Source organism: Phoca vitulina, unplaced genomic scaffold, assembly GCF_004348235.1.
Source record: "Phoca vitulina isolate PV1807 unplaced genomic scaffold, GSC_HSeal_1.0 scaffold8, whole genome shotgun sequence".
Classification (NCBI taxonomy): Eukaryota; Metazoa; Chordata; class Mammalia; order Carnivora; family Phocidae; genus Phoca; species Phoca vitulina.
Genome location: NW_022589711.1, coordinates 35,319,428 through 35,343,497, shown reverse-complemented (window position 1 = coordinate 35,343,497; position 24,070 = coordinate 35,319,428). Strand labels below are relative to the sequence as shown.

General features: G+C 36.7%; 1 protein-coding gene across 1 annotated transcript in view; it reads left to right on the top strand.

The window, feature by feature from the left end:
• The window catches only part of SLC9C1 (solute carrier family 9 member C1), a 75,631-nt gene that overhangs the window by 10,962 nt on the left and 40,599 nt on the right, over positions 1–24,070 (top strand). Inside the window, exons 5-10 of the mRNA XM_032406243.1 lie at positions 1,575–1,740; positions 4,637–4,765; positions 6,474–6,635; positions 11,449–11,548; positions 15,941–16,084; positions 17,231–17,418. Coding sequence (XP_032262134.1) covers positions 1,575–1,740; positions 4,637–4,765; positions 6,474–6,635; positions 11,449–11,548; positions 15,941–16,084; positions 17,231–17,418 — 889 coding nt within the window. The remainder of the gene's footprint in view (positions 1–1,574; positions 1,741–4,636; positions 4,766–6,473; positions 6,636–11,448; positions 11,549–15,940; positions 16,085–17,230; positions 17,419–24,070) is intronic.

Here is a 24,070-nt window from a genome sequence, read left to right as displayed (position 1 = left end):
AAACCCTAAAATGATGCATGTCTTTAATATTACTTATTGAAATTCTAAAGACATAATTAAGGATGTATGATAAGATTTAGTCACAAGAATCCTATATGCGCGTATACATATATATTGCTGTTTTTATTTAATATTGGTAGTAAGAGCATTTGTCAACATCTTCATGAAATTTTTATAATTTTTCATTTTCATTTTTATTTTATTTTTAAATTGAGGTATAATTGACATACAACATTATATTAGTTTCGGGTGTATATACAACATAATGATTCAGTACTTATATATGTTTTGAAATGACCACCAAAATAAGTCTAATTAACATCCATCACCACATAGTTACAAATTTTTTCTTATAACTTTTAATACCTACTCTCTTAGCAACTTTTAAATATACAGTACAGTATTATTAACTATAGTCAGCATGCTATACATTGCATCCCCACGATTTGTTTAGAACTGGAAGTTTGTACCCTTTGACCCTCTTCACCTCTCTAGGTCCTATCGCAATGCCTCATTGCCTAGCTAATGGTGAATAAACATGTAATAATGTTTCACCCCTTTCACCAAACTCCTGCACCACCCCCAACTTCTGACAATCGCCATCTATTCTCTGTGTCTATGAGCTCAGCTTTTTTTAAGAGTCCACATATAAGTGAGATCATACCGTATTTCTCTTTTTCTATCTGACTTATTTCACGCAGCGTAATGCCTTCAGGTTTCATCCATGTTGTCACAAATGGCAAGATTTCCTTCTCTTTTATGGTTGAATAATATTCTATTATATATAATACATATTCTTTATCAACTCCATCTATCGATGGACACTTAGGTTGCTTCCATGTCTTATTATTGTATATAGCTATTGTAAATAATGTAAATTTACATTACTGTATTGTAAATAATGCTGCAATGAACATGGGGATGCATTTCTGAATTCTTATAGGTAGCTTCAGGCACATCACATTTTCTAAGCCCATTTGGGAATGAAATCTTGCTACATAGCTGCCATTGGTGTAATAAGAGGAAGCAGAAGGCAATGGTGGGAAAGCAGAAGGCCAGGTTCCAGGTCTAGAATAACAGAAATTTTCTTCCCATCTTTTCTAAAGTGCTCTGCCATTTCTTTACATTCTTTGTATTATCTTATTTTCTCCTTCTTTCCCTCTTTGGTCACTTCTTTCTAACTTGTGTTCTTTCTTTCTATGTTAATAGCCTATGTTTCAGTCCAATGCATACTTAAATGTGTATATATACGCGTGTGTATATATGGTGTGTGTGCATACACCTTTACACATACATATCTATATTCAACAGCCTTATCAAGAAAATTAAGGGTTCCCTTTTAATTACAATATGGTATTTCCTACAACTGGTATGTCCTAGGTCCTAAGTATCTCGTTGCAACATTTGCCCCCTATTTCCAGAGTTGCAGGCACATATTTGTTAAAGAAGGTAACTTAAAATTTCCCTTTGATGGAATTAGTGTGATTCTGTATCTCCAATAATCCTGATAATCTGCTTTTTAAAATAGGATACAAAGGCAATCTGATTTTTCTATCCATAAAATGTCTTTGCAGGTACTTTTAATTTCAATTCCTGGCTTTTTGATGAATTATATATTAATTCTTTGGTATCTGGCATCTGTGAATAAATTATTTTTGAAAACCACTCCATGGTTATTATTTTCAACTATCCTTGTGAGTTCAGATCCCATGCTGACGGCGGCTGCTATAAGAGACCTTGGTAGGTATATTTTTTTCTTTTTCTATATTTAAAATATCATGTTCTGTACTTAATATATCTAGTTTTAAGATCTTTTGTTCACTGTAGGTTTTCACTATGTGAAATAGGGTTCTGGGACATTGGGGATTGAGCACGGAGATTCGGGATAGTGATGCTTAGAACAAAATGAAATGCCAGTAATGGGCTTACTTAACATATATATATTTCATCCAATTGTGAAATAAAATGGGATTATGTGTAATCCTTGACCTTATACATGCTTCTACTTTGAGCCAACAGTTCCAGGAGCGAACAATTTGCAAATACATTGTGGTGACATTTCCATTGCCCAATACCCCTTTTCCTTTGACAATACTGTCATTAGGATAATGCCATTTGTAAAAAAAAAAAATTTAAAAAAATGCCTTTGGAGTCATCGTCACCATTAGGACCAAAAACTTGAAAAGTCAAAAACAATAAAGTCATTAATCATACAATGTTTTCAGTGTGTACTATTTTAGGAGAAATAAATCTATATTTAAAAATAAAATACCAAGTCAACACAACCCCCCCCCCCACAAACACACAAATCTAAGAGCCTCATTCAAGAAAAACGATAACCTAATTTGTTTTCCTCCAGTCACTTTTTAGTAACAAGAATTACAACATTTGTTCTGAAATAGAATTTTAATATGGCATGTGTGCATGTGCACACACAAACAAACACACACGCACTTTCCATTTTATAGCCAGTTACAGGGGAAAAAGTTACTTGAGGCAAGTAGAAACAGAATAGAGGAGACACGTCAATGTGCCTCTATGAATAAAGGAAAGCCAACTCTTCAAAACAAAGAGATTAAGATTGTGAGGTAAGACTTTAGAAGAAGGAAGTGCCAACATCTGTCACCCAACCCTGCCTCTATGCGGACTCTGTCAGTGCCAGCCCCCTTTCTACTCAAAAGATTTGGCAAAGTTCTATGTTACCTGAGAGCATTACATTCTTAACTTTATAATCTTGTAATCTAGTTAGTATTCCACTGATTATCCTGGCCTGTCATTGTTGAATTTAATAATTTAAATAATTTCACTGTGCCTCGGTGGCGCAGTCGGTTAAGCACCCAACTCTTGGTTTTCACGCCGGTCCTGGTCTCAGGGTTGTGAGATTGAGCCTACATCTGGCTCCATGCTTGGCATGGAGTCAGCTTGAGTTTCTCTCTCTCTCTTCCTCTGCCCCTTTCCCTGCCCCCACATGCACGTGCTCTCACTCTCTCTCAAATAAATAAATAAATCTTTTTAAAAAAGATAAGCAATTTCTTTGGGTTAACTTGCAAAGTTATGCTCATACATTTTAGTCATCTTGCCATGACTTTTGGAATTTTGATTTCCTCCTCATTTTGCCTATTTAAAAAAAATAAAAATGAAAACTAAAGTATTTTTCTCTTGGTAACATTTTTGCCTGAGTTTTCAAAGCAAGATTTTTATATTTGTTTTATTTTACTTTCACACACACATAAAGTCTGCCCAGGCTTATGAGTACATGAGTATATTCACATTGTCTTGAGCTTTTGATGGTCTGTTGACTCCTCGTATGCCCCCATGTCGGTTGTTTATTTTCAAATATTTACATTTGTTATAGTTCATTTTCCAAATTGGAATAGGTATACAACAGGACCAGTTAGGTTTTTCTCAGGAGGGAACAACTCTGAGTTCCAACAACTGAGTAAGAAAAAACACAGTGGCTTAAAAACAACAGTTATTATTTCTCATGAGTCTGGCAGTTATGATGGTATGGCTGAGCTCTGCTGATCTTGGCTGGGCTCACTAATGAATCTACAGTAAGTGAGAGGGTCATCTGGGGGCTCAGTGATCTAGGATGGCCTCAACTGGGAAGATCCATCTTTCTTCCACACATTTCTCACAATCTTCCAGTAGTGCAGCTGGGGAACACTATCATGATGGTGGCAGAGATGCAAGAGACAGGAAGCAAAAATCTTTCTTAAGCCTCTGCTTGCATCATGTCTCATGACAAAACGGGCTGGATCTCTTAGGTGAGAGAAATTGCAGTTTTACAGCAAAGGGCATGGATGCATAAAGAGGTGAAGAATTGGACCATCAAGGCACTTGAGCTTCCACAGGAATAGAATGCCTTGACTTCTCTTCTCTTACAACAGCATACTTACTGTGTTAGATTGTGATCATAAAGTGGTTGGGTGATGTAATAACATTTCCTTCCTATGGCCATCTAGAAAATCATTACAATGCTCAAAGTTATACTTTTGCCACTATAAGAATATTTAATAGAGAAAAATGACAATTGATAGATATCTAAACTATCATCATAAATGGAGGGAAATTAGGATGGGAGTACATAATATCCAGGTGCTCTCCATTTCATAGAGCTTGATTTCTAAAATCTTTGAAAGGAATGTATAGGAAAGTCAAACAATTTCTAATCATAGAGAGATTAACTTGACAATTGCCCCAATACTTTGCTTAGGTACCATGTTATAAAGCTTGGCTTATTTATTTCCTTTATCCCTCCATCATTGTTTTTTGTCTTGCCTTAAATACATGATATTGGCTAAATCACCAAATTTAAAAAAATAGTGAATTTCATGTTTTCATCTGGGCTTTAAAACAATGAATGACAGCTCTAGCTGATCATCCTTCTTACATAAACCATGGTCAACCCCAATTAATTTAGTTCCTAATTATGGAAGTCTAGACTTAACTTGCAGTTGATACATAATTAAATTTCTTTGAAGGGAGTTTTCAAACATGACTAAAGTTTATTTAAGTACATGGGCAAAGTATGTGATATAAATCTATAGCTAAGAATATATTCCTACTTGATAATAAAATTTTACTCTTTAGTAGTGATTTTCCCACCTTAAACAAAATATTTTCTCTTCCACAGGTCTTTCTAGAAGCCTCATCAATTTAATTAATGGAGAAAGTCTGATGACCTCTATAATGTCTTTGATTTTATTCACTGGTATTGAGGATATTAATGTCAGCCTGCAAAAAAAGGTGAACCATTCTTTAGGTAAGGACTTATTCTTTTTCTAGATTTCTTAAAACCAGAATCCTATATTTTCTAAAAACTGAAATGGATTTTATATTTTATCATAAGTTATGCTTATGATATTATGTCACTCAGAGAGCTTTCACCATACAACTTCCTGCAGATAGGGCCTTCTTGAAGATGATGAAGGTGAGCAACAAGGAGATGTCTATATTCAGAAGCCTCTTAAAAACTCAAGGACCACTGTCTCAGAAAACTGAAAAACACAAAGAGCTATAGTCATGCATGCTGATTGGACAGATCCATGCCCAGCCTCCAGCCTGGTCCAGTATTCTACTAGGCTCCATTTAAGATCGTAAAGATTGCCCACATAATTTCAGGGAACCTTATCAGAGTTGATATCTACAATCTAATCAAGAGAACTTTCTTGATACTCACTGGCAAGCAAAAAAAAAGGGAGGGGTGGGTACTGATATGGAAATTCATTCATTCATTTATACAACAATTATTTATTGATATGTACTATGTGATAGTTCCCATTCTAGGCCTCATGCTTCAACCATGAACATAATAGTCCTTGCTTTCACAGAGCTTGCTTCATAATTTTGATAAAATTAATGGAACAGGATTTTGTGTTTAAGTTTCAGAGGAGTAATAACCATAAATAATCATTCTATGTAAATAATAACAGTAACAACTACAATAATAAAAACTCTGCTGAAGGATGAAGAGAACTGTGAACTTATTTCCTCAGCCACGAGAGATTTCTCTGAATTTTTAATAGATTTGAAAGAAAAATTTCCTTTAAGAAAAAAAAAGATGCTTAATAAGATTTACTGATATTTCATTTATATCAATTGACATAATAGTGAATCAATAATTTTCATAATAATTATTTTTAAAACTCATGTAATTATTTAAATAATGTTGCTCCATCTTTGAAGTTAGCACATATTTCATAAAGGGGAAAACTAAGAAGAGTTACTGCACTCACAGGTTTGTCCTTTCCAACTTGCATGTTAAGAGTTTAAAAACACTGTAAGAAATGATGGATTTGTTTTTTCTTGGCCTAATAATTCCATTCAGTAAACATTTTACTGATTAGAAATTATTTTTTTTTCTTAAAAAGAAAGCAGCTTTCAAATGGGTCTTCTGACTCCAGTTCCCTACCTCCTTCTGAAATCAGAGTCTACCTCTGCTCTGTTTCAGTTGCAGAAGGTGCTAGACTCCCCAGATTACCATTATGGCTTAACTCCATGCCTAGAGCAGGTGTGACCTAGAGAAACCAATCAGTTAGTTTGGCAAGCCAAAACAATGCAGGAGATTCACTCCGCTGGGACCCAGAGGCATTCCTTTTTCTGTATTTCCTGTATGTACCTTGATAGATATAAAATGTAAGTTCCAAGAGTTTGGGGACTTTCTACTTCTTACTCAACTGCATCTCCAAAATTTATTGCATTGTATGGCACTGAATACATGTGTGTTTCTTAATGGGCACTGAAAAAAAGCTCTTAAACCAAACTGACTAAATTTTGCAAACTTCTATATGGCTTTCAGCATTTGAATAGAAACTGTTTCAATTTAGGAATAAGAAAATACCATACATACAAATAGCGATGAGCTATTTTTAAAGATAAGGACAAAAAGAAAAGTTGACCCAGAGTATCACTTAAAATTAAGATCAAGTAAGTTCTATTAACTATTTTCTGTTTACTCCCCTTTCTTGCAGCCTTTGACATCCTGCTTGAAATTTGGTCTTATTTTCTAGCCAGTTTCTTGTTTGGAATTCTAAGTTCAAAACTGATTCAACTGTGGATGTCTACTGTTTTTGGAGATGATGTCAATCACATAAGCCTCAGCTTTTCAATTCTGTACCTCATCTTTTTGATTTGTAAGTCTGGGGCTTATGCCTAAAACTAAGTGATAGAAAAATGCAAAACAGAGATTTGGGAAAATGCATACCAGGCAAAGTTTGTAAACAACAACAAAAAAAATTCAACTTGTCTACGAGGAATATTTTTGTTAAAATAACCTATCAAAGAGATGAAAATATTATATCTATACAACAGAAATCAATGTCTCAAGATATATAAAGCAAATACCATTACAAAAGCCAAAAGAATTTGGCAAAATCATAATTACAATGAGATACTTTAGCATGCCTTTCCCAGATAATTTCATAACCAGTCAGACAAAAAATGATGGCTATAAAAAGATATAAATAAAAACTTAAATGCTTGGTTTACAGGATATAAAGTTTTATCTCCCCAAACAGAATGCATATCCTTTACACATACTTGTAGACCATTTACAGAAATGAACTAGACTTGAAGAGCATTTTAATAAAATCTGAAACACTGTTCAATCACAATGCATTCACAACTTACTAATTACAAAAGGAGGGCCTTTAAAAATAATCATTCTAATAGCCTGAAATTAAATATGCTTTTCTTGATAAATTTTAGCTCAAAAAGGAAATCAAAATAGAAGTTACAGATTAAGACTAAATATTAGAAAATCTATCAATGTTAATCCATTTGCCACCACTTCTTCCTCACAGAAGAATGGCAGATATTAATAATTCACCATATTATTATTCTCTAGTGCAGCCCCAGAATGTCATTCAAGACAGCCCTGTAAATGACTTGGAGTTAGCATGTGCAGTAAATGATACCTAGTTACCTAGTTACAAACTTATACTATGCCCTTCCATTTACATTTAAGAGCAAGCCAATGTTGCCTTTTCTCATATCCGTGATTTCTCTGGAAGCTTTAGCTAAGGCAATAAGAAAAAGAAAGAAGGAAAGAAAGAAAGAAAGAAAGAAAGAAAGAAAGAAAGAAAGAAAGGAAGGAAGAAAGGAAGGAAGGAAGGAAGGAAGGAAGGAAGAAAGAAAGAAAGAAAAAAAGAAAGAAAGAAAGAAAGAAAGAAAGAAAGAAAGAAAGAAAGAAAGAAAGAAAGAAAGAAAGAAAGAAAGAAAGAAAAAGAAAGAAAAAGAAAGAAAGAAAGAAAAAAAGAAAGGAAGGAAGGAAGGAAAAGAAAAGAGAGGAAGGAAGACATTTATCCATAATTTTGAAAGAGAAAATTATATTAGTGACAACATTTTAGATTACATAGAAAACCCAAAAACATTAACTAATAAACTAAGCCCAAAAGGCTTTTTAATAGCTTGATATAAGATAAATACAGAAAAAAATAGTGTTCTTATAAGCCAGCAGTAGCTAGTTAGAAAATATAATGAAAATTTGATTCTCTTTACATTGACAAAACATTACAAAATATAAAGGAATAAACTGAACAAGAAGTTTGAGCCTAACATGGAGAACTATGTAAGTTTACTGAGAAATATAAAATTTGAATAAATCAAGACAGAGAAAATCTTTTTAGAAATGCTAGAGTAACAAGATTCATTATTTTCATGTCTGAGGAAGGAAAGGCCGAATGGAGGATCTTGAGGCTTCCTAATTAATCAGTAGATTAAAGTCAGTTAAAGTCAAGTGAGTTTACAGAATCAAGTTAATTAATTAATAGACAGCAAGAGAACGGTCAGTACAGATACATTCATTGCATACTACTTTAACTGTGGATACCTAAATTTCTACAAAAAATATATCCTAGCAAATATAATTCCCTCTAACATTATTTAGTAAGTGAACATAGCCTCAAGATTAAGGGTTATACCCCCCAAAATAATTTTAAACTTTTAGAGTTAAAATGTCTCTATAAACATTTTATTTTATTTTATTTAAATATTTTATTTATTTATTTGACAGAGGGAGACACAGCGAGAGCAGGAACACAAGGAGGGGGAGTGGGAGAGGGAGAAGCAGGCTTCCCGCTGAGCAGGCAGCCCGATGCGGGGCTCGATCCCAGGACCCTGGGATCAGGACCTGAGCCGAAGGCAGACGCTTAACTGACTGAGCCACCCAGGCGCCCCTCTATAAACATTTTAGAAAGAAAACTTCTAAAGCAGAATTTCATGAAAATGAGGTACAGAGTAAATATAAATCTAATGTAAAAAGACTTTCACTCTGACCTGGCTTAATGTTTATATTATTAGTATCTTCAAGATATTCACCACAAATATTTTCCAAGTTTCACTACTACCTAATAAATGACTATGACTAGTCCAGGACTTGATGTCCTCAAAGTGCCTATGTCCACACTTCCCTCTTATTTTATAATTCAAAACTAACTAAACAAAGTGTTAGTTTCTGGCTTAGGTACCATTTCTAGCCAGGATTAAAATGAAGAATATAAAACTTGTAATTTTCCATCTCTGGAAGGGAAGACTCAGTAATGTGATAAGGATACTAACTTTACAAAATTAAAATGTATCACAATCTGAATCAAACAATGATAGCAACTGGGGAGGTTGAAATTTTACCGACCAATTTAAAATATCATCTGGAAATACTGATTGTGAAAACAGACAAGATAACTTTAAGAAAAATCAAGAACTTTCTCTCCTAGGTAGGTATTAAACATTTAACAAGCCACCAGTAATTAAAACACAACTGTTGCAATAAAGTAATGTAAAGTAAGCCAAAAAATGGAGGGGCAAAGAACTGATCCAAATATGCCTGGCAATTGATAAATACGGCAATATGATAAAAAGTGGCATGTCCACAATATTCTTTTACTATTAAAACAAAAATTTTTAATTTTTATTTATTAACTAGAACAATGTCTGCTAAACAATAAGTGAAAAAAGCAGCTTATTACAGAACACTATTACTGTATAATCTCATTATAGCTTTTTTTAAATGTATGACTTCGTGTGCATGCATGTCGTGTATATATGCCATCATGAGTATTCACTGGGTACTCCACTCCTCTTAAAGCTCTCGATCCAATTATCTTAAATTCCCAATTCTATAGCCTACGAGCACCCAAGGATTTCATGATTCCTGAAAATTTCTGGAGTTTAGTTTCTCATGATCTCTGCTACTTCCTTTTTTATTTTTTTTAAGATTTTATTTATTTATTTGACAGAGAGAGACACAGTGAGAGAGGGAACACAAGCAGGGGGAGTGGGAGAGGGAGAAGCAGGCTTCCCGCCAAGCAGGGAGCCCGACGTGGAACTCGATCCCAGGACCCTGAGATCACGACCCGCGCCGAAGGCAGATGCTTAACGACTGAGCCACCCAAGCACCCCATGCTACTTCCTTTTAAATATAGAGAAGTTTTGGTTCTTAGTAAATTTTACTGAAGATGGGGACAAGGGAGCTCACAAGGGAAGTTACATTATGTAATTCATGGCTCTATGAGATGTGATAGCTCCCTTTAATTCCTCACTTTTCCATGTTTCCTGCTTAATTCTTATCACTTGTGTCCAGTATAGAAATTCAGCAGGTATCCTTTAATGCTTAATGCTGCCCTTTGGGTCTCATTCTCTATTCTCAACTAACTTATCAACTTATTTCTTCTAAACAAATACAGTCCTCTCCATTTTAGAAATTCTAATATAAATTTTCTTTAAAATTATAATTATCTTCCTTGACTTACAATGGGGTTATATCTCAATACACCATTGTAAGTTGAAAATATAAGTCAAAAATGCATTTAGTACACCTCACCTACCGAACATCATAGCTTAGCCCAATCTACTTTAAACATGCTCAGAATACTTACATTGGCCTACAGTTAGGAAAATCATCTCACACAAAGCCTATTTTATGATAAAGAGTTGGATATCTCATGTAACTTATTGAGTGCTGTACTGAATGTGAGAAACAGAGTGGTTGTGTTGGTGCAGAATGGTTGTAAGCATATCGGTTGTTCACCCTCACGATGGCCTGGCTGACCAGGAGGTGCAGCTCACTGTCACTGCCCAGCATCACGAGAGGCTCTTACCACAAATTGCTAACCTTAGAAAAGATCAATACTCAAAATTCTAAGTACTGTTTCTACTGGATGCACACTGCTTTTGCACGACTGTAAGGCTGAAAAATTGCAAGTCGAAACTTCTTAAGTTAGGGATGGTCTGTACTTGAAGTCTTGGTAGTTGAATTATGGGTCCTCTTTTTTTAAAAAAAATATATATATAATCTTTATACTGTACCATATTATTTGAATTTTTTACAGTGGTAATATACTACTTTCATAAGCAAGGGGGAATATAACTCTAATACTACTACTTTTAAGAATATTCCAATTTTTTATGCTTTGCAGTCCCACACAGTAAATGTACCAAAACAATATTAAGCTGGAGAAGTATAGCCATATGAGGTTTCTGCTGGATCGACTCCCTTAGTCCTGCCACAAAATCAAACCATTTCTATCTCCCATTGTCTCCTAAGAAGAAAGCATATGAAGTGGGCTAGTCCACAAAGAACTCACTGGCTCACTTCCATTTCATTCCTCCATAGCCCCTCTGAAAAAATTAGACCTATAGAGGGTGCTCAAGCCGCAGTGGGGCACATGAAGAGTTTTGTGAGCTTCATATTGTTGGCAATGATCTGAAGCCAAAGCAATGCAAGGATGTTCAGTATAGATTTGACAACACAGTTGGATGTGAATCTGAGGAGGAAGAAGGACAAGGTGGTGGTAATAATCTGCAATATAATCCAGTTGAAACCAAGTAGGGTATCCTCTCTATAAAGTTACTATACTATCGAGATATCTGATATTTTCATCTCGGGCAAAATTTGTGCCACTGTTGATGTTAAATTAATACTTTATATTTAATTCTTTTAAAAAATAGGTGAGCTAGTTGGAATGTCTGGAATATTTACCCTGGCCATTATGGGACTTTTTTTAAATTCTACAAGCTTTAAACCAGGAGTTGAAGCGCTTCTTCTCGAGTGAGTAGCTAGCGTATTTTTCACTTTGTTTCATGCATTAGAAGCTATAATATTGTAATAGCAACTGTATCTACATATACATTGGTCAAAGTAAGATACTGACTCCAAAACTACCCGACTAAAAACCTTTACTAAAAACTCTATTCGCTTGTGTCTTCTAATCCTCTAATTTTAGGCAAAATTTATAACCTTACCTTGAGTTCATGTTGGCTTTATTTTCCTACAAATTCTCTCAAGTCTCTGACCATCTACTCAGTAATTTCCAGTATAATTCACTAGACAGGGCCAGGATTAAGGTAAGGCATGTGAGGCACTCATCTCAGTCACAAAATTTAAGAATGTGCCAAAATACTCAGTAATGAAGATAAATAATATTTTAGGGTAATATTTTTTTTAAAAAATTGAAATTAATCCAAAATATCCATGTTTGTGAAAACACAAAAATTTTAAATAAAGATGGAATCAATATTACTGATTAGTTCCTTTTGCCTCAGGCTCCAATATGGCTCAGCATGGCACTGCTACTAGAATAGAAACCCAGCATTTTAAGAATAATGAGGAGATGGCATGCAAAGCAAATTAAAAGATTAAGCTAGAGCATTTGAAAAGGATTGGCAGTGTTATAAAAGAAAATATGGCCAAATGTACAAATGTATAAACTGTGCCCTGCTCAAGGGCATCCAGCTTAGGGGTGATTGGAATTTGTGCGAACGTAGAAGAAGGGTGCTGCTTTCTGTGATGCTCCAACACGTTGGCTGAGAACTTGACCTAAAGCACAAAAGGGCAACATGTGTTAACAGAAGCCCTGAACATAATCAATGATTATGGAGTTTTGGAGAACATCAGAGAAGATAGAATAAATTCAGAAATCAGAAGTTTGAAAGCACTCTTACAGAATTTTGGAGCTAAACTTACTAACATTTCATGTCAATTATAATGGAAGCCAATTGTACCAGCAGCTAGGCAGAATTACTTGCCACAATTAATTGTTGGAGGAAGAATTAAAAACGTTATGCGTTTCAACTCTGTCTTTGGGAAGTGATTCTGAAGACTCCTTTCACCTTTCCGCTCTAACTGAAACCTGGGTCTCCCCTGAAGACATTACTTCCCTTGAATTCCTTAAAAGTTGCGTTTTTCTCACCCACATCCTTGGTACTACTGCACCTAGAGTTGAGGTAGGTGATCTGTCTGTACCTCAAAGTCATTTCTAGATCATTCTTTATCATTCTTCCTTAGGAAAACCCAGTTTTGAAGCCCATGCCATCAGATTATACCATCTGCCACCCTCTTGGTCATAGTTGTATGTAGAGCGCTGAATCACACTCTCCATTTCATGAAGATTTTGGCCCCCTCTCACTGTGACTCTCTGTAGCACTGTTACTCTATCACCATTCTTAGTGATGTCAATCAATATCCACACAGTTGATCCTTCTACTCCACCTTTCAGTTCCTGGACCTCCTCTCTTCCTATGAGCATGTTTACCACCTTGCTTAAGCCACCCACTAAATGACCACTTCATAATCTCAATTTCAAGAATCTTACAGTCTAAAATATGACATGTGTCAACTCCTCCTCTCCAAGGTAGTAGAAATCTAGGATAACAATCGTAAATCCTCCTACATCCTACAGCAATCTGCAGCAGGTCCTTGCTACTCTCTAAGAGAAGAGGTGTATCATCTCCCATGTTTTCAGCTTACAGCCTCTAGGGCCCTGATTCAAACAATTCTGCAATCACACTGAGACTACACTGTATCAATCCTATGATCTTTACTGATCCTCACCGGCCTCACTTCCTCCTTACCCAGATCATTTCTTTTGTTTAAAACCATCTAATAACTTCTCATCTCTTCTGGCTACAGGTCAAAGCTGTTTTAATGGCAAACAGAGCCCTATGTCCCCCTCATTTCCACCACTCTCACCCTCTCTGACCCTGCCCTAGCCACACTGATCACTCTGCTATTCCTCAGGCTTGCCCAACATGCTCCCTATTTGTGCTTCTGCTGTCCTTGTGTTTCTGCTCCTGAAATGTGCTTCCCCTGCATGCCTTACTTCTTCCATGCTTCTATTTACACATCACCTTGCTAGAAAGAAATTCCCAAAATAGAAACTACTTCCTTGCCAGGCTGCATAATCTTTTATTCCTGGCAAACTGACATCCCAACAACATTCAGTCCGTAAGGTCATGTCATTTCTCTAGGCTAGTGGCTGTGCAACATCGGGCAATAAGAATAATACAGTTGTCTGGATCTGTTGAATCAAAATCACAAGTGCATAGGACTTCCGATTTTTAAAAAATTTTTTTAAATTATCCCCTGATGACACTTACATACAGACAGGGTTGTGACTGTGCTACATAAAAGATTTAGATTTATTAGGATACTCATGATCACCAAATAAAAGAGAAGGACTTTTTTTTTTTAAAGTCAGAAGCTCTTTTTCAGTGTGCCTGACTTATTGCAAACACACAAATGCGCACACCCATACACAAGGACATACACACATCCATTAGCTGGATTGGAGCTTGGTTGTTCAGCTCATACTCACTTTGAAGTTGATAGACTGATTCCTTAAAGAATCTGGTTTCCTCCTCATCAGATTTCTCCCATTAATTCCTACCACATATGAAAGGGTCTTGACAGCTCCTCAATATTTGTTGCTTAATTGATTTGTTTCATTTTATGCTCATTTAATGAGACTGTTATATTTGGTATTCAGCAGCATTTTTCCACAAATTTAGGAAAATTATTCAATTATGTAATTGTTAAATGAAGAGAAAGGTATGGTAGTAGTTCATATTCACCATTCACTTGACTGAATTATCCTACTCAATTAATATTCACAAGGGATTTCATCAATTGTAGGGGTAGGTGGGTATAATGCTTTGAGGGTTTTGTTTTATTTGTTTGTTTGTTTTTTTAGTGACTATACACATGGTGCAACAATTGGATTTGCTTTTGATAGTGAAGTCAAAAGAAGGATAAAAAACACAAAAAATTACACAATTGTCATAAAATATATCTTAGTGTGTTTCCCTCCAAGTTAGTGTTCGATGCAGCATTTAAATCCAGAAGTAACAGAATTAAAAGCATGGCCATGCATATGCAAGAAAGGGATGATAATTCACAGCCTAGAGTAATTAGCCTAAGTTTGGTCACAGAAACAGTATTTTGAAGGATTTGACTTAATATTTCCTAGGCTAGAATGTTTTACATTTAATTTTTCTCCGATAAGGCCTAGGTATTTGTGCCTCTTAAATAATGTTCAGAACTGAAAATTCACATTACTGTAACAGAGAAAGAGTTGTTTTTAGTATTGGATCTGTAGTATTTTTGGCAAATCTGTTTTTCTGGAGAAGGGACGATCATTCTTTTTAAGGGTTTCAGGGACTGTTTCTGGGCATTCAGCATATGGCTAAACCAAGCTACCTTCATCTCATAAAGTGGTATTCATGTGCCCTTTTAACCTTTTCAATTTATTTTGTTATAAATATAATATTGTGACATTCAACACAGGAAATATAAAGGAAGATAACAAGAAGTAAATTTATTTTTTATTTTTATTTTTTTTTAAATATTTTATTTGAGAGAGAGAACAGTGGGGAGGGGCAGAAGGAGAGGAAGAAGCAGACTGCCCGCTGAGCAGGGGGCCCAATTCAGGGCTTGATCCCAGGACCCTAGGATCACGACCTTAGCCAAAGGCAAACGCTTAACCGAATGAGCCACCCAGGCGCCCCAAGAAGTAAATTTTAAATAGCCTCCTACGGTCCCAATAGCGAAACATGACCAATATTGGTAATTGAGTGTCTTTTTCCAAATTGCTTTGCCTGTAGCAGATGAGAACATGCACTTTGGAGTGATGCAGAGTTTTCCTGGGCTCTAGGGCGCTTGAACGTACTTATGTTCACAAATCCTACATGGAGAATCTACAAAGGACATTCGTTTGAATAAAGGATTAATTCACATCTTCTAAGTGCTAGCTAGATTTTGGGATAAGCCTCAATTCTATCACTATGTAAAGCAGACCAGCAGTTCAGTGTTCTTTTTGAAGATAAATAATTTTAGCTCTTCCTAATGATATGAGGAGTTCACACCAGGATTTTCAAGCTACATGAACCGTGATGCCTGAATGCACCAAAACACGTTTTCAGAATCAATCCCAAAAGAAAGACACTAATTTAAATGTGGTTGCTTTAGAATTATTTGTTTACTTGCCTTACTGCTCCTTTCTCCCCAGTTAAATTATAAGCCCTTTGAGTGTAAGTAAATGCCTTATTCAACTTTATTTTCTTGATTAGGCCTAGCACAATGCCTCACATGAATAAGCCTTGTGATAAATGTGTTAGATTAGTTAACTGTAATTAACTACATTCAATTTTTTTTCTGAAAATGCAGATTCTGGAATTGTCTATCATTTGTTGCTTTTCTTATGGTGTTTACCTTCATTGGACTTCTAATTCCTGCACATACATATTTATATATATCATTTTCTGACATATATTATTCATTAAATATCTATTTCACACTTATTGTTTTAAGGTAAGAATGTCATTTGAATTTTTCTATTTATAGGACATTGAGTAAGCCCAAAGATATTTTTTAAATAGAAATGTTTCATTCCTTAGAATGAAAATGAACAATTCCTTGCCAAGGAATTATTAGCAAATTACTGTTTTAGTGGGATTTTTCTTCCAATTTCTAACTGCATGTCAAAGCAATCTAAGCACTCTATAAAAATTTTGAAAATTAGAAGGAAAACATCTTTCATAATTTTACTACCCAGAGGAAACTGCTATTAACATTTGGTATATTTTGTCCAGTGTTATTTTTTCTCATGAGGTTTCATAAAGTTTAGCACCAATCATAAATAAAAATTTTATGTTGCTTTTGTTTGCCTAATATTGTATAACAAATGATTTCCTTCTGATTAAGTTGTAGTTACAAATAGCTTTTTAAAAATCATTAGGAAGTCCTCTTTGTAAATGTCCTTTTTACTTAAATAATTTTTGTAGTCCCCTTTTCAGTGGTAAGAGGCAGGAAAGAGTCTGCCCATGTAAGTGAAAAGGACGTGACACAGAGCAGGAAAAACCACCATGGCTACTCTCTCCAGATTCTATCCCTCATGTTGCTAGCATTCTACTTCCATCTAGGAAAACTAATTAGGAGTTGACATCAGTTGGCTAGTGCCAATTAAGTGGAAATTAGTCCCTAATGATCAGATACAATTAGTGTAAAATGTAGGAGATGTGTGATTAAAAGAAAAACTAGAAATGAATCCACCAATATTGGATAAGTTCAGCAAGATTAAAATCTACAAAGAACAAGAAAGGGAAGATATTCTTCCCCCCTCAGTTCTTATTCATTAGATTTGTTTTTATTTCCTTTTGGGATCCAGAATAGAATATATCTACAAAACATCTCTAACTATTTCTTTTCTACCTCAAGAGATGTGGAATTACTCTACTACAAACTTCATAGAAAGAATAATGCCATCCTCTTGTCATCTTTCTCTCTCTATGAAATGCCCTTCTGCCTTTTTTTGGTGCCATGCTAACGGTGTGTGAAACATGGCTCATTTGTCTGAGTCGGCCATTCTACAGGGAATAGATTGGAATAGAGTAGAATGAAATGGAAGAAAAATGTCTATGGCAAGAATAACTTTTTAAAATCTCTTTTGTCTTTTAGACTTCTGGTCTTTCTAATAATGAGCCCTCTTTTGTCTCGACTTGGTCATGGGTTCAGCTGGCGCTGGGCATTCATAATGGTCTGGAGTGAAATGAAAGGAACGCCTAATATAAACATGGCTCTTCTGCTTGCCTACTCTGACCTTTCTCTTGGCTCTGAGAGGGAAAAATCTCAAGTAAAGATAAATGAATTTTTTTATTTGAACATTTTATGAATACTGTTGCTGTGTACTAAAATATGTTTTTGTAGTGAGGTAGCTCAACCCCACTTGGACTGCGGGAGTGATTTAGCTATGATGGCAAGATTGGGGAGAGGAAAACAACCGGCAACTTTCCTCTTCCTGGGGAACATTCTGGCTTAGGAATTCCTAAACCCTTAACATTACAATCATGTTTTTCATTACAAGAGCAATAAAACTACATAAAATAAGAGAGGTGAACACACCTGTTCCTACTCTTACCTTTCTAACACCTGATTGAATGATTTGGGTTTACCTTTTCTGGCTTCTTTTTTTTTTTTTTTATTTGAGAGAGAGAGAGAGAGCATGAGCGAGAGAGCACAAGCAGAGGGAGCACAAGCAGGGGGAGCACAAGCAGGGGGAGTGGCAGAGGGAAAGTGAGAAGCAGACTCCCCGCTGAGCAGGAAGCCTCACGTGGGGCTGGATCCCAGGACCCTGGGATTATGACCTGAGCCGAAGGCAGACGCTTAACGACTAAGCCACCCAGGCACCCTTTTTCATTACACTCTTAAAATAAGTTTATTATGAAGGTTAAAGGAGTTAAAACTTATAAATAATTTAAAATAGTACCTGATCAGTTAAGCCTCCAAATCTTGGTTTCAGCTCAGGTCATGATCATGAGATGGATCTCCGAACTGGGCTCCACACTGGGTGTGGAGTCTGCTTGAGATTCTCTCTCTCCCTCTCCCTCTGCCCCTCCCTCCCATCAAATAAATAAATAAATAAATATTTTTAAAAATAGTACCTGATACAGAGTAAGTACTCAATAAGTGTTTTTATTTTTATTTTTACTTATTCCTAATAGCCACTCAAGAAAAATAGAAACCTGCTTATGATTGACTTTATTGTTTTCTGTAACTTTGTGAGGCCACATTTAGTAATGCTAGGAACCAAAACATTTTAATGGTCAACTGAAGTTACCTCTTCACTGATACTAGCCCCAAATTCTGCCAAACAGAACATAAAGGGCATGACTCTCCCTCTACCTCATTTCCAGGTAAGACCATTACAAGGAGCTCTGTAAGAAATTTCCTGTGCAGATACCACGATGCATCTAACACTTCCATTGTGGGTTTTTTAACACATAAATTCCAAATGTAAAGAGAAGAGCAGCAAGGGAATTACTGCATGTCTAATTAGATAATAGCCCAAACATTACAAAATTAAACATTCAAACACTGCTTTTAAAACCAAAATTATCTAATATTACATGATCTCCCCTTTCTTTTTAACTATCTCCACATGCCGGAATAATCAAGGTCAATTTGGCACCACACATCCTGGCCAGTGTAAAGGTAGACATTGCACATGGATCTGGATTCTGAAATTTCTAGTTGGCTGCTATTTCTGTGTGGCCATCAGTAAGTTAATTAGTACCTACCCCATCGCACCTGTCAGTTTCTTCATTCCAAAAGGGACTAAATAATATCAGAGTTGTGCTAGCAAATGTTTAACAAGTAACTTTCTTAGGGGTCAGAGGGAGCCCTAATTGGTAGTATTTGTCAATTTCCGTGGTGTAATCATTCTAACAGAACAACAATCAACTCCATAACTTCCTGAAAATTTAATGATCAGCTCTCATGAGCTGGTAAAAGTCAGCTCTAGCACAACACTATCTCAAAGGGTTATTTGAGAAATAGAAAATATACATAAAATACTTAACACATTGTTTAGCATATTGTAAATGTACAATAAATATGAGCCATGATGATGATGATAATGATGCCATGCAGAGTTGATTTGAGATAAAACCCTAGTAAACAAAATCATGTAGTGAGATGCCCTCACTAGTAGTAACTAGTTGAGAAGAAGGTCGCACTTCTTCCTTAATTTAATCTGGCTGAACGCTCCAGCTAACTTTTTAATGCTCATGAAGCAGCACGAGAGGAAAAGGTTAAAAATATCTTAATCCTGGGCGCCTGGGTGGCTCAGTCGTTAAGCGTCTGCCTTCGGCTCAGGTCATGATCCCAGGGTCCTGGGATCTAGTCCCACATCGGGCTCCCTGCTCCGCGGGAAGCCTGCTTCTCCCTCTCCCACTCCCCCTGCTTGTGTTCCTGCTCTCACTATGTCTCTCTCTGTCAAATAAATAAAATCTTTAAAAAAAAAAAATATCTTAATCCTGAGGGGAGGAGCAAGATGGCAGAGGAGTAGGAGACCTAAATTTTGTCTGGTCCCAGGAATTCAGCTAGATAAGGATCAAACCATTCTGAACACCTATGAACTCAACAGGAGATCGAAGAAAAGAATAGCAGCAACTCTCTGAACAGAAAAGCGACCGCTGTCTGGAAGGTAGGACGTGCGGAGAAGTGAATCCGAGGCGATATTCGGGAGGATAGACGGCAGGGGAGGGGGCCTCCGTCCGCCGCTTCTGGCAAATGATAGAGCCGCAGAGCACAAAATCGGAACTTTTAGAAGTCGGCTCCGCTGAGGGACATCGCTCCAGTGGCTAAGCAGGGGGTGGAACCCTCGTGGGACAGTGTGGTCTTAGGACCCTCGGGCTCAAAGGAAGACCGGGGGTGCCTGAGTGCGGCAGAGCTCCCAGGTACCGGAGCGGGGAAGCCGGCTGCAGAGACGGAGCCGAGGCGTGGGCTCTCAGCTTGGGGTTGCCCTAAACCGTGATCCGCGGCACAGTGGGACCACTGCTCCTCCAGCAGGGACCCAACAAGCAGCAGATCCGGGGAGACTCCCCTTCCTCCCCCGGGAGGAGAGGCGCAGGAGCGCACCACAGGGATCTGCTGGGTTTGGAGACTCCACACGGGGTCGGGTGCCAGAGATAGAAACGCTCGGTCACAGGCCGGTGAGCAGAGTGCAGCCGGAGACCGGGGAGACGGGAGTGACTGACTGCTTTTCTCTGGGGGCGCACTGAGGAGCGGGGCCCCAAGTTCTTGGCTCCTCCGGGGCGGAGATTGGGAGGCTGCCATTTTCACTCTCGTCCTCCAAAGCTGTATGAAAGCTTGCAGGGAACAAAAGCTCCCGAGAGCAAACCCGAGCAGATTACTTAGCCGGGACCGGGCAAGGGCGTGGCAATTCCGCCTCCGGCAAAGACATTTGGGAACCACGGCAACAGGCCGCTCCCCCAGAAGATCAGCGAGAACAGCCGGCCAAGACCAAGTTTACCCATCAATGAGAACGGCAGAACATCAGCACTAGGGGAATACGGCACATAGAATTCATGGCTTTTTTCCCCATGATTCTTTAGTCTTTCAAAGTTAATTTTTTAATTATCTTTTTTTTTCTTTTGAATTTTTCTCTTTCCCTTTTTCAACCAACATCTTATCAATCCCTTTTTAAAAAATCTTTTTTATTTTTCATTTTTAGAGTCATATTCTATCCCTTCATAGTAGTTAATCTTATTTTTGGTATATATATAAGTTGTTCTCTCTTTAAAATTTTGGGATACAGTTTCTTCTAATAGACCAAAATATACCCTAAATCTCTAGTGTATGGCTTTGTTCTAGTCTCCTGCCTGATCACATTCTCTCCCTTTTTTTTTATTTAATTTCTCTTCTTTCTTTTTTCAACCAACTTCTTATCTTATCAATTCCTTTCATAAAATCTTTTATAATTTTCATCTCTACAGTCATATTCCATCCCTTCATCGTATTTACCCTTATTTTTGTACATATATAAGTTTTTCTTTCTTTAAAATTTTGGGAGGCAGTTTCTTCTAACAGACCAAAATACACCCAAAATCTAGTGTGTGGCACTGATCTATGCACCAGCCTGATCATATCTGACCATATTCTTTTTTTTTATCTTTTTCTTTTTCTTTCTTTTTCTTTTTTCTTTCTTTCCCTTTCTTTTCCCCTGGTTTCAGGTCTCTTCTGATTTGTTTAGTGTATATTTTTCTGGGGTCATTGTTACCCTGTTAGCATTTTGTTCTCTCATTCATCTATTCTCCTCTGGACAAAATGACAAGAGGGAAAAAAATCACCTCAAAAAAAAGAACAAGAGGCAGTACCGACTGCCAGGAACCTAATCAAAGCAGACATTAGTAAGATGTCGGAACTAGAGTTCAGAATGACAATTATAAAGGTACTAGCTCAGCTTGAAAAAAGCACAGAAGATATTAGAGAAACCCTTTCTGGAGAAATAAAAGAACTAAAATCTAACCAAGTCGAAATCAAAAAGGCTATTAATGAGGTGCAATCAAAAATGGAGGCTCTAACTGCTAGGATAAATGAGGCAAGAGAGAGAATTAATGATATAGAAGACCAAATGATGGAAAATAAAGAAGCTGAGAAAAAGAGAGATAAACAACTACTGGATCACGAGGGCAGAATTCGAGAGATAAGTGATACCATAAGATGAAACAATATTAGAATAATTGGGATCCCAGAAAAAGAAGAAAGAGAGGGGCAGAAGGTATATTGGAGCAAATTATAGCAGAGAACTTCCCTAATTTGGGGAAGGAAACAGGCATCAAAATCCAGGAGGCACAAAGAACCCCCCTCAAAATCAAATAAAAAAGTCAACACCCTGACATCTAATAGTAAAACTTACGAGTCTCAGAGACAAAGAGAAAATCCTGAAAGCAGTTTGGGACAAGAGATCTGTAACCTACAATGGTAGAAATGTTAGATTGGCAACAGACCTATCCACAGAGACCTGGCAGGCCAGAAAGGACTGGCATGATATATTCAGAGCACTAAATGAGAAAAATATGCAGCCAAGAATACTATATCCAGCTAGGCTGTCATTGAAAATAGAAGGAGAGATAAAAAGCTTCCAGGACAAACAAAACTAAAGGAATTTGCAAACACGAAAGCAGCCCTACAAGAAATATTGAAAAGGGTCCTCTAAGCAAAGAGAGAGCCTAAAAGTAACATAGACCAGAAAGGAACACAGACAATATACAGTAACAGTCACCTTACAGGCAATACAATGGCACTAAATTCCTATCTTTCAATAGTTACCCTGAATGTAAATGGGCTAAATGCCCCAATCAAAAGACACAGGATATCAGATTGGGTAAAAAAACAAGACCCATCGATATGCTGTCTGGCAAGAGACTCATTTTAGACCCAAAGACACCTCCAGACTGAAAGTGAGGGAAATGGAAAACCATTTCCATGCTAATGGACATGAAAAGAAGGCTGGGGTGGCAATCCTTATATCAGACAAATTAGATTTTAAACCAAAGACTATAATAAGAGATGAGGAAGGACACTATATCCTACTTAAAGGGTCTCTCCAACAAGAAGATCTAATAATTGTAAATATCTATGCCCCTAACATGGGAGCAGCCAATTATATAAGCCGATTAATAACAAAGGCAAACACATCGATAATAATACAATAATAGTAGGGGAATTGAACACCCCCCTCACTGAAATGGACAGATCATCTAAGCAAAAGATCAACAAGGAAATAAAGACTTTAAAAGACACACTGGACCAAATGGACTTCACAGATATATTCAGAACATTCCATCCCAAAGCAACAGAATACACATTCTTCTCTAGTGCCCATGGAACATTCTCCAGAATAGATCACATCCTAGGTCACAAATCAGGTCTCAACTGGTACCAAAAGATTGGGATCATTCCCTGCATATTTTCGGACCACAATGCTTTGAAACTAGAACTCAATCACAAGAGAAAAGTCGGAAAGAACTCAAATACACGGAGGCTAAAGAGCATCCTACTAAAGAATTAATGGGTCAACCAGGAAATTAAAGAATTTAAAATTTCATGGAAACTAATGAAAATGAAAACACAACTGTTCAAAATCTTTGGGATGTAGCAAAGGCAGTCCTAAGAGGAAAGTACATAGCAATACAAGCCTTTCTCAAGAAACAAGAAAGGTCTCAAATACACAACCTAACCCTACACCTAAAGGAGCTGGAGAAAGAACAGCAAATAAAGCCTAAACCCAGCAGGAGAAGACAAATAATAAAGATTAGAGCAGATATCAATGAAATAGAAACCAAAAGAACAGTAGAACAGATCAACGAAACTAGGAGCTGGTTCTTTGAAAGAATCAATAATATTGATAAACCCCTGACCAGACTTATCAAAAAGAAGAGAGAAACGACCCAAATAAATAAAATCATGAATGAAAGAGGAGAGATCAAAACCAACACCAAAGAAATACAAACAATTGTAAGAACATATTATGAGCAACTATATGCCAGCAAATTAGATAATCTGGAAGAAACAGATGCATTCCTAGAGATGTAGCAACTACCAAAACTGAACCAGGAAGAAATAGAAAACCTGAATAGACCTATAACCACTAAGGAAATTGAAGCAGTAATCAAAAATCTCCCAACGAACAAGAGCCCAGGGCCAGATGGCTTCCCAGGGGAATTCTACCAAACATTTAAAGAAGAATTAATACCTATTCTTCTGAAACTGTTCCAAAAAATAGAAATGGAAGGAAAACTTCCAAACTCGTTTTATGAGGCCACCATTACCTTGATCCCAAAACCAGACAAAGACCCCATCAAAAAGGAGAATTACAGACCAATATCCTTGATGAACATGGATGCAAAAATTCTCACCAAAATACTAGCCAATAGGATCCAACAGTACATTAAAAGGATTATTCACCACGACCAAGTGGGATTTATCCCTGGGCTGCAAGGTTGGTTCAACATC